Source organism: Pseudorca crassidens, chromosome 3 (assembly GCF_039906515.1).
Source record: "Pseudorca crassidens isolate mPseCra1 chromosome 3, mPseCra1.hap1, whole genome shotgun sequence".
NCBI lineage: Eukaryota > Metazoa > Chordata > Mammalia > Artiodactyla > Delphinidae > Pseudorca > Pseudorca crassidens.
The window spans coordinates 115087591-115104012 of NC_090298.1; the positions used below are offsets into that span (position 1 = coordinate 115087591).

At 37.9% G+C, this 16422-nt stretch overlaps 1 protein-coding gene across 2 annotated transcripts in view; it reads left to right on the forward strand.

The window, feature by feature from the left end:
* The window catches only part of LOC137221707 (palladin-like), a 29498-nt gene extending 14429 nt beyond the window's left edge, over window positions 1-15069 (forward strand). For both annotated transcript variants that reach the window (XM_067731850.1, XM_067731851.1), the window contains exons 2-8: window positions 7829-7901; window positions 8284-8401; window positions 9082-9144; window positions 10729-10870; window positions 12387-12410; window positions 13216-13335; window positions 13429-15069. In XM_067731850.1, coding sequence (XP_067587951.1) covers window positions 7894-7901; window positions 8284-8401; window positions 9082-9144; window positions 10729-10870; window positions 12387-12410; window positions 13216-13335; window positions 13429-13676 — 723 coding nt within the window. In that variant the 5' untranslated portion in view covers window positions 7829-7893 and the 3' untranslated portion in view covers window positions 13677-15069. The remainder of the gene's footprint in view (window positions 1-7828; window positions 7902-8283; window positions 8402-9081; window positions 9145-10728; window positions 10871-12386; window positions 12411-13215; window positions 13336-13428) is intronic.
* The last annotated feature ends 1353 nt before the right edge of the window (window positions 15070-16422 follow it).

Sequence of the window (16422 nt, forward strand, 5' to 3'; positions counted from 1 at the left end):
TAATATAGCTACTATGTGAGTCTTCTGTTGTTCACTTTTAAATAGACCTGATGTTCTATCTCTCAAACCACTGAACCTACATTACATCCATGAAGCTGGTATAACTCTGCAGACATCCTATTCAGGCAGTGTTATAAGGGCCTCACCATTGTTCATGATCTCTATGTATCTTGTCATCTTTCCAGGGTAAGATTGCCAAGGTCTTAGACTCTTCATTTGGTGGAGTCTAATTCTGTTCTCTTTTCAAAGAGCTAGGGTTACACTCAGCAAAGGTTACAATTTACGTGAGACATGAAGCCTGCTAGCGTAACTCATCACCAAAGTAAAATCCCTAGCTATTTTTTCTCTCAAGGACATCCCCAGTGCTACCTAAAGTCAAGAAGGAACACTTCAGGACAGGTCACATGTAGGGCCTACACATATTCTGAATCCACATTTTCATTTTGATACTCTAGAGGGTGGTATTATTTCATAGCAGTCAAGCAAAAGGGTTTTTTTCTTTCTGAAAACCTCCTTTTCTATCCCCTAGAGGGAAATACATGAGAACCAAATGTAATGACTGCAGTGGCTTTAGCAAGAGAAGTCAATATTTAAGAGTGAGCTATTTAAAGAAATATTCCTTTTCTGGAAGGAAGAGGGATGCTCTCATGTTTGGTTTGGTTTTATCACTAACCCAAATGAGTTCTGAAAGATTTGTTTTCATAAATAAATCACATTTTAAACTGTTTAAGTAATTCCTAAAGCGCAGCTCATTTTTCAAACCTCTGCATTCTGGAGTGGCAGTTTAAGCCACAGACCTAAGTGCTGACTGGTTTTGCCTTTAGCGCCAATGTTCATCTTTCTTTCCCTTATGCTCTGATGGAAGTTCATCTACTCCAGTAATTATGAAAATCAGAGATTTTAAAGCAGGATCAAATATTTTAAATATTTAAAAAGAAACCTTCTCACTTCTCATTAGATATAACTGAGACTCTAAAGGGTCTTGCCCAAGTCATGTAACTAATTAATGATAGATCTAGAATCAAAATCTAGATTTCCTCAATCCTGAATTAGTACCCTCTCTCCCATACTATCTGGCCTCTCTATATTTTTATCCATTTCTATATCATCTTCAGACAGAGACTATTTAACTCATGCTAACCAGTGGCATATCCCAAAGTAAGATTCAGGACATTTCATGGTTCTATTAGTTATCACTGTCTCCTTTCATTGGCTGGATGATCATGGACAGAAGATGGGAAATCCTGCCTGGCCTGTTCACCCCACTGATTAAATGACAACATGGGCTCTCTGGTGCCTTGCACATAAAGTTTGATTGTTCATGCTTAGAACAGGAAGCATATGGAATGTTAGGGGGCCTTACCGTCATAAGAACTGGATTTTCTCTTTTTTTTCTCATTAGCCTAGGGGCATAGGACAATTTCAAGGTGGACAAAAACCTGAATCTCATCCACCACTGAAACTATTCTGCTGATGTTTTCTAGCTTCTCCTTCAAGATGTGCCAAGGAGCTTAAAGGAAATTCTAGCTTCTTGAACCAACTGACCTTAATATTTATTTATAACATATGTTTCTTCCAAGAAGTTCCAAATGTTTCATATACACTTTTACTTAATTCTGCTCCTCCCGTAAGGGGAAGAATTTCATTTTTATTTTCCTGCCACAGCCAGAGTTTCCCTGCTGTTTATAAGGGTTTCTTTCCGGGGTCTGATACTTAAAGGTTAGAATCTCTAGAAGCCACAAACATTCTCAACTGATGTCTCAGCCAATATTGCTAACAAATTCATTCATTCAACCAATATTTATTGAGTATCTCCTATGTGCCTGGCACTATTCTAGGCACTAGGGATACAAGAGTAAACAAAACAGACTATGTCTCTGCCCTCAAGGAGCTCATATACAAAGTAAAAAGACTGTTCCATTACCCAGTGAATTCAGAACCGTAAAAATGCTCTATCCTGATAAAAGAAAAAATCACTACAGTTTTAACTACTCAGACTAATATCTGCAGTTTTACGTTTATCTGGTAATACAGAGTCAATTTGCTAGAGGCCCATATGGATTGCACTAGAAAACAGGAGATTTTGATTCTAATCCTAACTCTTCAACCAACAGACTGCATGACCTTGAGCAAATACATAACCTCTATGACCCTTAGAGTTTTGTTCTCTGAAGGTGTTAGACAAGACTTCCCATGTCTTCTCTTGGTCTGCAATTCTTTTTTGAATTTTTTTTTTTTTTAAACTGGTACACGGGCCTCTCACTGTTGTGGCCTCTCCCGTTAAGGAGCACAGGCTCCGGACGCGCAGGCTCCGGACACACAGGCTCAGCAGCCGTGGCTCACGGGCCCAGCCGCTCTGCGGCATGTGGGATCTTCCCGGACCGGGGCACGAACCCGCATCCCCTGCATCGGCAGGCGGACTCTCAACCACTGCGCCACCAGGGAAGCCCTCTTCTTTGAATTTTTAAAAATATTTTTATTTATTTATTTGGCCATGCCAGGTCTTAGTTGCAGCATGCGGGATCTTCATTGCCGTGTGTGTAGGATCTTCCTTGTGGCATGCAGGATCTTTAGTTGCAGCATGCAGGATCTTTAGCTGTGGCATGCAGGATCCTTTAGTTGTGGCATGTAGAATCTTTAGTTGCAGCATGCGAACTCTTAGTTGCGGCATGTAGGATCTAGTTCCCTGACCAGGGATCGAACACAGGCCCCCTGCATTGGGAGCACAGAGTCTTAGCCACTGGACCACCATGGAAGTCCCTGCAATTCTGTGATTGGTTAAATTCACCTAAGATGGCTGGTGTGGTGTGAGGACTTACTTCCAAGGTTAGAAGAGGAGGAATTTTTCTTTTCTTTTTAATTAATTTTTTTCATTGGAGTATAGTTGATTTACAGTGTTGTATTAGTTTCTGCTGTACAGCAAAGTGAATCAGTTATACATATACATATATCCACTCTTTTTTAGATTCTATTCCCATATAGGTCATTACAGAGTACTGAATAGAGTTCCCTATGCTGCACAGTAGGCTCTTATTAGTTATCAATTTTATATACAGTAGCGTGTATAGGTCAATCCCAATCTCCCAATTTATCCCTCCCCCACCTTTCCCCCTTGGTAACCATAAGTTTGTTTTCTACATCTGTGACTCAATTTCTGTTTTTTAAATAGGTTCATTTGTACCTTTTTCTAGATTCCACATATAAGTGATATCATATGATATCCGTCTTTGTCTGACTTAATTCACTCAGTATGACAATGTCTAGGTCCATTCATGTCGCTGCATGAACGAAATAATGGCATTATTTTGTTCTTTTTTATGGCTGAGTAATATTCCATAGTATATGGAATATACCACATCTTCTTTATCCATTTCTCCGTCGATGGACATTTAGGTTGATTCCATGTCCCAGCTGTTGTAAATAATGCTGCAATGAACACTGGGGTGCATGTATTCTTTCAAATTATGGTTTTCTCCGGATATATGCCCAGGAGTGGGATTGCTGGATCATATGGTAGCTCTATTTTTAGTTTTTTAAAGAATCTACATACTGTTCTCCATAGCAGCTGTACCAATTTACATTCCCACCAATGGTGTAGGAGGGTTCCCTTTTCTGGAAGAGGAGGAATCTTTCCATATCAGCTGTTATTATTTGTGGGATGGGGTTGAGGGAAATGGCACAAACCAACACATACCTCCTAGGACAACTATTCACAGCATCTCCTTATGCAATAATCTATAAAATCAATCAGCTCCACGCCTACTATCTGGACTAGATACTTTGGGGATGGGAAACATACGAAAAGACCCCTGATCTTAAGGAACTTCCAGATGAAAGTATGCAATAGTAAATAATTAAAAACAGAAGTGTATTGTAAGGAGTTCCCCAGTGGCCAAGTGGTTAGGATTCCGGGCTTTCACTGCCGTGGCCCAGGTTCAGTCCCTGGTTGGGGAACTGAGATCCTACAAGCCGCACAGTTGGCCCCCCCAAAAAAAGGTATATTATAAGGGTTGTAAGTTCACAAGAGAAGAAAAATCAAAGACAGCTGGATTAGAAACCTGAGGAAAGGTGGAACTTACCCTGGATCTACATATAACAATTACCATCACAATAATTATAGCAGCTAACATTTATTGAGTGATTGATATGTGGCACAAATAGGAGTTAAGTGCTTTTGTAGGCTATCTCATTTAATCCTCAAAACAACCCTAGAAATAAACACTATTATTGTGCCTGTTTTACAGATTGGGAAATTGAGGCTTAGAGGGAAACCTAATATACCTAATAAATCGCAAATCCAGGCAAACTGATCCCAGAGCATTCCATGCCATTGAATGGTTATGGAATGCTTTCCCCACACGAGATAAAGAGAAAAGCATAGTACTGACACACCAGTTAGTGTTCCATGAACGTTACTTCGTTTTTCTACCCATCCCTCACCACTATTCACCGGCTAACTCCCGTCCCCAACTCACACACATACACACTTTGTCTTTTCCAATTTTAACATTCTTCAAAACCGAAGGTCCACCCTGGGCAGGAAGTTTTCCTATGCTGGTCAAGTTTCTGTCTCCTTTGAAGTCATAGCACTTATTTCCAACAGCCTGTGGGGTGATTACATGCTGTCTTGTGATGTCACTGGCACTATTTAATGTCTTATGACTTCAGTGTTTCTGATGTCTTATGGTATTACTAAGATAGTACCTATATTATTATTATCATACATCTTTTGCATTAGTGAGCTTTTCATATACTTTCATTGTACCAGCTAACTCTAAACTCCTTTGTGTTTCTCCTGGGGTCTTGGCGTAGGAGACATCAGGAAGTATTCACTAATTCAAAAGTTTGAGGTGTTTGTGAAGTTTTCATTCATTACAAAAATGATCCAAGTCAAATAAATACAGCTAACACTTCATGGTTTGATTCTACTCTGTTTAGAGAGTCCATAGTTATAAACTCTTTTTGTGCCCAATTTTGGACATAAAGCTAATCTGTGCATGTTTTCAATCCCTTTAGGTCACAGAACTAAAGCTATCTTCTTCTGCACTACCAAAGAAAAATTCTATCTGTTCTTTGAAAATTAAAAAACAACCAACTAACCCTTTTAAAAAAAGCAGTTCCAGTTCACAGATTTTTTTTTTTTAATGTTTATTTATTTATTTATTTTGGCTGTTGCCAAGTCTTAGTTGCGGCACATGGGATCTTCGTTGCGGCATGCAGGATCTAGTTCTCCGACCAGGGATCGAACCCGGACTCCCCGCATTGGGAGTGTGGAGTCTTACCCACTGGACCACCAGGGAAGTCCCCACAGATTTATTTTAATCTTACAAATGTATTATAAAATACTGTATGCTTAGAAAGGAGTAAACATAATATATAAGTAAAATTTAAATAATAATAAAATGTACACTCTGTAGCCATTATCCATCACAGGAAATAAAACATGAAATAGTAAAGCTTTTATATCACCAAAATTTTAGTCTAAAGCAAACTAAGTCCAAAATGGTTATAAGGGGACTGCCCTGGCGGTCCAGTGGTTAAGACTCCCCGCTTCCAATGCAGGGGGCACGGGTTCAATCCCTGGTCAGGGAACTAAGATCCCACATGCCACGCAGTGTGGCCAATAAATAAATAAATAAGTAAAATTTTAAAATGGTTATAAAGCTTCGAGATGATAAAGGGGTTTTTAAAGACTAAAAAAAGACACCAACTATTACAGAATTATACATTGAGATTAGAAAGAGATTAGGTAAATCTTGTCCTAATGACAGTATCAAATACAAGACTTTTTAAGTTGGAACTACTTTATTTTCATTGACTACATAGCCTGGATTTTTGGAATAGTTACAATTTCATTCCATTTCCATAAACCAATGGCTTTCTGGAAATTACAATATTCTGTTATTCAAACTAGTCTACATCTGCCAAACTACCTCTTCTATCTGGAAATAAAAGTTCTTTGTGGGGTCATGTGATCTAAATGTTGGTTTCTGTAAATAAATCAGCATAGATAAAATGAAAAAAAAAGGCATCAGGTTACAGATTTAGGAAATCCTGACTCTAGTCTCTGTTGAATTACTGGCTTTCATGAAGTGAGCACTAGACTTTCAAGTAGCTAATACAGAAAGAAATACAACCAATATTAAGATCCACAGTATCTATGAGGAAAAACGAAACCAGTAGTACAGGAGAAGCCCAATTATTCCTGATTCTAAGAATTGAGATATATTTCTCTATTACTTTAATTTAATTATTAAATTATTTATTTAATAATTAAATTATTTATTAAATTAATTATTTAATTATTAATTTAATAGATTTAATTTCTCTATTAAAGCCTCAAAGAGATAATATGAACACTGACATCCCTTCCTTATAGTAAGCACAGGAATGTGTTTCAATGGGTTTCTTTTTTTTTAATTGAGTTATAGGTGATGCAGAATATTATATAAGCTATAGGTGTACAATATAGTGACTCACAATTTTTAAAGGTTATACTCCATTTATAGTTATTGTAAAACACTGGCTATATTCCCTGTATTGTACAATATATACTTGTAGTTTATTTTATACATAATAGTTTGTATCTCTTAATCCCCTATTCCTATATTGCCCCTCCCCCCTTCCTCTCCTCACTGGTAACCACTAGTTTGTTCTCTATATCTGTGAGTTTGCTTCTTTTTTGTTATATTCACTAGTTTGTTGCAATTTTTAAATTCCACATATAAGTGATATCATACAGTATTTGTCTTTCTCTGACTTATTTCACTTAGCATAATATCCTCCAAGTCCATCCATGTTGTTGCAAATGGTAAACTTTCATTCCTTTTTATGGCTGAGTAGTATTCCATATATATATATACACACCATATCTTCATTATCCATTCATCTATTATGGACACTTTGGTTGCTTCCATATCTTGGTAACTATAAATAATGCTGCTGTGAACACTGGGTTGCATGTATCTTTTCGAATTAGTGTTTTTGTTTTTTCCAAATACATATCCAGCAGTGGAATTCCTAGGTCATATGGTAGTTCTATTTTTAGTTTTTTGAGGAATTTCCGTACTATTTTCCATAGTGTCTGCACCAATTCACATTTCCACCAACAGGGTATAAAGGTTTCCTTTTCTCCACATCCTTGCCAACATTTGGTGTTTCTGTTCTTTTTGATGATAGCCATTCTGACAGGTGTGAGGTGATATCTCATTGTGGTTTTGATTTGCATTTCCTTGATGATTAGCAATGTTGAGCATCTTTTCATATGTCTGTTGGCCATCTGCGTTTCCTCTTTGGAAAAGTATCTATTCAGATCTTCTGCCCATTTTTTAATCAAGTTGTTTTTTTGATGTTGAGTTGTATGAGCTGTTTATATATTTTGGATATTAACCCCTTATTGGTTGTATCATTTGCAAATATTTTCTCCCATTCAGTAGGTTGTCTTTTAGTTTCGTCAACTGTTTCCTGGGCTGTGCAAAAGCTTTTAAGTTTATAGGTTCAATGGATTTCTTATAACAAATATGCTGAAGACTTGAAATCAAAATGCAAATTCAGAGACACTAACATATGCCCTCTGAAATGATGTTTTTGGGAAATAACTCAGCACTTCTTTTGGGTGCAAGCATAACTCCGTAAAGGTAAACATCTGGAATTTTTACACTGCAAACATTAAAGAAGTTCCATCCTTAGTCAAGAATTCAGATGTTCTGGATTGATCTGCTATTTGTAATTAATTTGCTGGTCCTAGTGTGAATACAATATACTTGAACTAAATTTCATTAAATTTCCATCAGATTTAGATAGAATTTCGTTTTTCTCTTTCTTTTAGGTAAGTACCCAGAGAAGTAAGAAAACATTTTCTCTCTGGGATTATGCTTGGAACATGCAACAGAAATGTCAGAGTAAGTACAAAATGTGAATGTGCATTTGCTGCATATGAATATAGGGAGAATTCTACTTTTAAAAAAATATACCAATTATCAACTTCCCTAAGTGTAAAGTGATTATTTGCTTTATAAGTTATTTTTTCTGCACAATAGTGACAGCCCACTGATTACCGGACTAAGACAAAGGAAATTTAAAGCAAAACTACTAGGAGGCATAATCCACTAATACTTGCTCAAAAACAAAAATTACTTGAATTATTATGCAAATCAAAAGAAAAATAAGGACTAAAGGTACAAAATGTCAAACATTCAAATGTATTTTCAGTGAGGCACTTCTATCAAAGCCACCTCTAACCTTTCTTTAACTGGATTGTGTTTGGTTTTGTTTCCCCCACAGGATAAAGAAGAAAACCACTAGAGTTTCTCTGACCATCAGTTCCCCTGTTAATGAAACCTCCAATATCAGATCAAGTTATTCTACCTTAGTTCAACCACTGTGTATTGACCCCCAGAGGGTAGGTTCAGTTTTAAAAGCTTTCTGAGGGGTTCCAGTAATGGAGACACAGGCCCAGAGAGGAAGGAATCAATGCAACTTTCTTGAAAAGCACACATAGGGAGAGCCTCCAGGTGCATGACCTCAGAAAGAACAAGAGAGAAATCTATGGGTCTCAAAAATAACTCCACAGTAGTTCTGTGGGTTGGCCATTTGTCTGTGTGTCAGGCCATAAGGGACAGTTGGTTTCTAGGAGCTCAGTCCCATAATAGAATATTCCAACTATCCAAGGAATGAATTCCCTTTTAATTAAAAAAAGGGGGAAATGCTTTTTCAAAAATCTAAAAGATACAACAAGAACAACTGTATGGAGAAAGGAAAATAATCTAATCAGTAAAATTTAGAAGTTATTTAAACCTTTAATACACAGTCTCTAAATACTCATTTCTCAAATGTAATCTCCCAGTGTTGTATTTCACCATCTCAGCTAATGGAATGCTGGAGGAGAGAGAAAAAAGGGTGGCATTGGAGCAGACATTCAAACTGACATTTAAATTAGGAGCATCATCCTTTTCAGAAAGTAAACTTAGGATGTGGTAGGTAACAGCTAAAAATGATCCAGTTAGTCCATGCCCACCATGCACCTAGGTTTTGAGGCCTTGACAATATGGATGATAGTGTCTCTTCTATTTCTTAAACCAGATGCAGAGTCCCTGCAGCAGCCTGTCGGGATCCACTTGCGTAGTAGCCCCTGTGTTTACCAAGGTAACCTATCCACACTGCATGACACAGTTTGCATTTTATAGATAAATTGTGGGGATTATCAAAGGTGAAAGAAGAAGGAAAGAAAACTAGAAAAGGACCTCAGAGATTATAATTATTTTATATATGAGAAAACTGAGTCCCAGAAAGCATAAAATTATTGTTCAGTGTCACAGAGCAACTCATGGTTTATCCTACGCTCTTTAGATTTTTGCTCTGTGTCAGTCCTCCAGCTCTGGAAGGAAATGCCTAGACTGTCCTTTCCAAGCAGTCAATGCTCTGCCTGACCTCAAGATTCATCAGGTTCTCTTAACTGGCCATAAGATGCCCTTCTGAAGTAGTCAACAAGCAAAGCCATATCTACTTCCTGCTTGGGTCACAGTCAGAGATCAGGATTGAGAAGCCTCCTCTATCACTCACCGGAAACAGCAGGATTCAGTCAGTTAGGTCAAACCAAGCTAAGATTGATATCTTCTCTGGGCTCTCTGTTCCAAACCTAACAGAACTGAAACTATTGCCATTGCTGGCCCAAGGTATGAGAAGCATGGCAGGGACTTAACCAGATACAGGATGGGAGACACAGAAAACAATGTCATTAAGAGTAAGGAGCACTACTATCAATTCTGGAAGCCCACTTTCAGCAGATGCCACCAGGCACAAGCGTCTATTATTTCCACAAGTCTCCTGCTGCATTCCTTCCCTGTAATATGCAGCCCTGGGCATCAGGCTCAAGGGTGGGGTTGGTGGTCATCATGTCTTAACTAGGTCTCACCTGATAGAAGGGCCTCTGAGCCTCTCTCTCTCTGGTCTGAGGGCCAAGTTATAATCTGAAATGTAATTCTAGATTCTAGAGGACCCTGGAGCTAAGAATAGGAGAGGAGAGAGATTAGGATTTAAATTTAAGGGGTAAATTTACAACAAATGCCACTCGTTCATATGCATTATGAGACTATACTAGCGTGTTAATAAACACTTCTTATATATATATAACTCTTCATTCTTTAAAGAAAGTTTTCAGATTATTTCTCTGAAATGAGCCTCAAAACCTCAAGTTGGCTGAGCATTTTACTAGCCCTATTTCACAGACAAAGAACATGAGTTCTACAAAGGTTAAGAGTCTTCCAAGTTCCTATGATGAGCTTCAACCAGCTAGTGGCAAAGTTGTGATTTTGGCCCAATTCCTCAAAGCCATGATTCAGAATCATTAACAAATTACAATACTGCCCATGCTGCTTGACCAATAATAAAGATTAAATCTGTGACTTCACAGGTACTCAATAAAATAACACAACAAAGTGAAGACTTTTCAAGTAATTGGTTTTCTATCTTGAAAAATGGCTCTTGGGGAAGTAAAGAGCCAACTTTCTCATTAAACTCCATGAAACTGAGATAAAAACTTATACCTGACTGTAAAGCACACTATAAAGCACAAAAGATGCCCAGCAAGCTCCTTATTTTGATTAAGGTACAGTCAGTAGTCAATAATTATGACGAAAAGCATGCACACTTACTGCAACTGGCACCCCAAATCATTGTATATGGTGCAACAGTTTCTTCCATTCCGTGAATTCTGTGTTTATTCTTCAGCATCTTCAAGACATCTCTACAACCAGAGGTCAGTGTGTCGTGTTTGAATGCCGAGTCCAGGCCACAGCCACAGTTCAAGTTCACTGGTACAGAGAGAAAGAGCAGATAGCAGACTCAGATGACTTCCGAATTCTGAGAAAAAGTACAGTGATAAGCTTTTGAATTTACTTTTCATTCTGATTAACCTTGAAATATAATTCATGTTTTAATGTTTAATAGCTGATTCGTTATAGGCTCAAATATTGCTACTGCTAAACAATTACTTCAAATCCAAATGATTCCTCAACATAAACAGCCAAAAAAGAAAACAAAACAACTGTTTTGTTCTGATTGAACAATAGTTTTAATAGCTGTAAAAAGACTAGTTTGTTTTCAGAGATTAACCTTATCTTCCTAAACAGTTCTTAGTATACAAACAAGAAAAAAATGTGAGAATAAACATATTTTTTAAAGAGCAAAACAAATGAAAACTGGTGCGTAACTTTCTAAATACTTTATTGTGTAAGTTTCCTACCAAATAATTAATTTAAGGAAGGGTAACAAGTATGACGATCTACCTCATGCTAAACACTGAGTTTATACTTTATAAACAATTTCTCATTTAATCCTCACATCAATATTTTGAGGTATGCGTTATCATCTGCATTTTATAAGCAAGAAAACTGAAATAAGAAATATTAAACACCTTGCTGAAGGTCACAAAGCTAGTAAATGCTGCAGCCAAGGTTCAAGCCAAGGTATTTCTTGCATCAAGTGAAGAAAATATACTCACTTAAATATTAATTCAAAACAAGTGAACATTTGCACATCACATTTAGAAAGGAACACCTCTATTACACAACATGGTATTTCTCTTAAAAATAACATTTATTGCATTTTCTGAACCTAAAGTAATACATATTTATTATAATAAATCTAGAAAAATATAAAATATACAAGAAGGGCTTCCCTGGTGGCGCAGTGGTTGAGAGTCCGCCTGCCGATACAGGGGACACAGGTTCGTGCCCCGGTCCGGGAAGATCCCACATGCCGCGGAGCGGCTAGGCCCGTGAGCCATGGCCGCTGAGCCTGCGCATCCGGAGCCTGTGCTCCGCAATAGGAGAGGCCACAACAGTGAAAGGCCCGCGTACCACAAAAAAAAAAAAAAGTACAAGAAATTTAAAGTTACATTCTTACCACCCAGAGAAAACTATTAACCTTTTGTGTAGTTTTCTACAGTAGTACTACAGTATTTTTAATGATGTAATATTCAACTTTATTTTAATTAGAAAGAGTAAAAGAAAAGGATTTTCTCAGGAGAAAAAGGCCACCTCAGGATTAGTGTTTCAGCAACAGTTCACATTCAGAGAAGAGATATATCTGGTCTTACTTCCTATTAGAAATGAAGAACTAAAGCCCAGAGAAGTAAAGTAATTTTCAAAAAGTCACAGAGCAATCTAGTGGTAGAACATGGCTAAAATACAGGTTTTTTTTCTAGCACCTTGCCAAGTGTTCATTCCATTATGTACGTTTTCTGAGTTTCTAGAGAATTTACAGCCTGTGACTCAAGATTTCAGTCAACGTTGTATTTGCTTCAAGTTATTTCACACATGGCTCCTTCTCCCAACTAAATTGTCATCATTTAAATTCTCTCTCTATTCTTTTGTTTTATCTTTCAGAAGCTTGTTTATCATCCATTCCTGGTAAGCACAATTTTTCAACATCTTGATAATAAATAATTAAACCAAATTTAGCATCAGAAGACTTTGGCTCCTAAGCCACTTTTGCCTTCAGGAGCAGTTTTGAGGCTACCCTATGCCAACTCTTGAACTGATACAACAGAAGAAGCAAGATAACTGGGATCTATCAGTGTATTTATTCGTTTATCCATTCATTCAACATGTATTTACTAGACACAGGCTATGTCCTGTTCTGTTCTTCACACTGAGGAGTCCCTGCGCTCACAGGGTACAAATTCTTCCTCTAATTCCATTTGGGATATTATTTGTGCCTCATGAGCAACATACAGAGGCAGTAAGGAGGTGTCCTGACATCATACATCCAAATTGTTGACTGTCCAAGAAGTATGTGTGGTGCCCATCACACAGTGGCCATCACTGTCTAACTACCATGGCAATAATAATTTTTAGGTCAGTTCAGAAAATCTTTCTACAGGACCTTTATGCTAAGCACTAAAGCTACAGAAATCTAGAATTCAAGAGATAAAATATAATCCCTGCTTTTAAGAATCTCACAGTCTAGTAGAGAAAACAGATGTGTCTAAGAAGTAGGTGTTAGGGACCAGGATGGGATTATTTTAGGTTGTATTTTTAAGATTTATCTTCATGAGCCCACTCAAAGACAAAAAAACTAATCAGATGGATTTTTTTAAATCTTAGGAATACAGTATTTATTCCTAGTACGTACCCTCCTTGACATCCTCCCACACTGTTTGTTAACTTGAGAGATCCAAATACTCTGGTCAAGTTGACTCTCTCCCCTTTCCAGAGGAAGTGTGCACCTTAATTATCGCAGAAGCATTTCCTGAAGATTCTGGGGAATTCAAGTGCATTGCAGAAAATGAGGCTGGGACTGTAGTCTCCACAGCAAGACTCTGTGTTTCTCCAGGTAACTCCTCAGGATCTCCCTGCTCAAATTCAGCCCTGAGCCAAGAGGAAGATTCTGTTTCTATCTGAACTGGTGACTAATTATATTTTTCAGAAGGAAAAGAAGTGGAGAAATCAGAGAGTTCTCCAAAGTCACTCATGAGGACATTTTCTCCAAAACTGGCCTCCTTTCCCTGGAGCAGTGAGAGCTACACAAAGGGCAAAAATCCAGACAATACTCCAATAAACCTTATGCCAACTATTCCTGAAACAGCCAGTCACCATGAACATGAGATCCAGGTTCCAAAGGAGGATTTCTGTACCATCAATGAAAATTCCTCTGAGCTACAACCACAATGGTAAGGGCAGACAGACCTAACATTCACTCATTCAACAAATGTTCTTGGCTCTATACATAGAACAGTGAACATGACAAAGCTCCTGCCCTCAGTGAGCTTGCATTCTGAGATGACTCACTTTACCTGTGTCATTTCTCCCTTGCCCTCCATCATGCATTTCACCAGGGCCGAAATAGTAAGTCATGTGCTTAGATCCACATTTAAGGGTTTGGTACAGAAACTTAGTAAAAAAAGAAAAAAACACCAACAATGTTGAAATGGCAAAAGATTCTGAAGAATGGGATCTTGTCCTGAAACAGAATTCAATGTCCTATCTCAATACAAATTGGTAAAACATTTTGTGATACAGGTTTCTTCACGGTTAGTCTTAGAATACAGACACAATTGTCCTTGCATTTAGAGGACAAATTGTAAATGGAAAGATAATTCAGTAAGCGAATTTGCCAACCAGGCTATGTTTAAAAACAACATAATCCACCACTATTCCCAGCCCCCAAAGACAAACCTCAAATGAAAATATTGATTTTTAAAAAACCTAAAAATTGATAGTTGGAGACTCCAAGTCATTGGAGGGACTTCCCTGGTGGTCTATTGGCTAAGACTCTGCATTTCCAATGCAGGGGGCCTGGGTTCAATCCCTGGTCAGGGAACTAGATCCCACACGCCGCAACTAAGAGTTTGCATGCCGCAACTAAAGATTCCGCATGCCACAACTAAAAGATTCCCGCATGCCGCCAAGTAAAAGATCCCGCGTGCCGCAACTAAGACCCAGCGCTGCCAAATAAATAAACATTTCTTTTTTTTTAAGTTATTGAAGACTAACAGACCTGGAACAGTGCGTGAAGTACACAGTAGGAATTCAATAAATAGTAGCTATTACTTCACTGCATTGTTCTTTTATCGAGATCAGTGTTATCTCCAACAACAGCCTATGACTGATTTCTCAGTTGGTCTCCTGGAATCCCTTTAGCTTATAGGATCACTAGTCACCTGGGCAGTAGCCACCCCTATAAATAAAGATTCCTCATGGGATCAAGGAAGAATGGGTGTGTGGAAAAATAAATAAGACTGCAATTTATTGAACAAACATCTATTAAGCACATTGTATGTGTTTTGTCAGTTTCTGTGCCTTGGGAAAATAGCCAATACTCATATCCAAAATTTTTCTCCATGAGTACCTGTGTTTATCAGTGAGCCTTTAGGACTTAAAAAGGCCTTGAATTTATAATATAATATCTTTCATATGAGACTACTATCTTTTTCATTAATAAAACCATTTGTGGGGACACTTATCGGGCAAAAGTTCCATGACCGTTAACAAGTTTTTTACTGAATGTCTACCATGAGCTAAATTGTCCTAGACAAGATATATAAGCAATAAAGAATCCCTCCCTCAGAAAAAAAACTTAACCTAGTTGAGGAGACACATTATACCACATAATAGTCCACTGTATGATTTCCTGTTTCATTTGAGTCTCTCAGCAACCCTGATTTAGGTTAGTAAAACTGATACTATCTTTGTTTTTTCAGTTAATTATTAAAGCTCAGAGAGTTGAAGCAACTTGTCTAAGGTTACACAGCAAGTATGTAGTAGAGTGGGCACTCACACTCAGGTCTCCAAAATAGATAATAAAAAGGTTAATGTCTAGAAAGCTGTAGAAGATCAACCAAATTAATGTTATCATTTTTACTGTTTGATTCCAAACCCAGTGTCCATTATTATTTCTTGCTTGAGAAGCATAAGATTGAGTCAACTACTACAATGGGACTCCCTTTTGCTATAGGTCTATGCAGAACTTCAGTAATCATAGTGATTAATGCATAACCTGAAAATGAATAAAACATTCTTCATTTTTTAGTCCTTTCATCTTCAATATGACATTTTCCTTCTCAGTTGAGACAGCAGAAATTAGCCTCATCATACACATATGACCTCTGATTTTAGAAGCAGCTCACAGCACCATTTTTACAATCGCATATATACTTCACATTTTAAAAAACAACATGGGATGAATGAGTGACAGTTAAACAGCTACCCTTCCACTGATGATGAGACAAGAAGGAATTCCCTGGACATGCAGCAAGAAACATTTCAGTAGGAAACATGTGAGATAGTAGGGAGTTACCTACATCTTGTGAGGCATTAGAATGATTTACCAGAGGCCCTTACTGATAATTTAGAGATAGAAATGCAAAAGGCTATCTCTGGGGTTTCCCTGGTGGCGCAGTGGTTGAGAGTACGCCTGCCGATGCAGGGGACACGGGTTCGTGCCCCGGTCTGGGAAGATCCCACATGCCGCGGAGCAGCTAGGCCCGTGAGCCATGGATGCTGAGCCTGCGCGTCCGGAGCTTGTGCTCCGCACCGGGAGAGGCCACAACAGTGAGAGGCCCACGTAAAGCAAAAAAAAAAAAAAAAAAAAAAAAAGGCTGTCTCTGGGGGGCAGGCTGGAATATGGTCCACCCACCTGACATCTTAATATTTCGTTCAGTTTTAGTATGATTTTTCTCAAATAAGCAACTAAACCATTCAAATAGCCATATTTGTGAGAAAACATAAAACACCACTCAAAAAAGCAAACCAAATATTAAAAAGTAGAAAAACAGATTCATGGTAAATTACTGAATACAGACCCTTAACTTTTGAGAATGGTGTTACAAGTGATCTTACTTACCTTTCCTAAACTATCCCTTGATCCCCTAATTGTAGCAAGAACCTTAGCCTAGATGTACCATGGGGCTACCGCACTGTA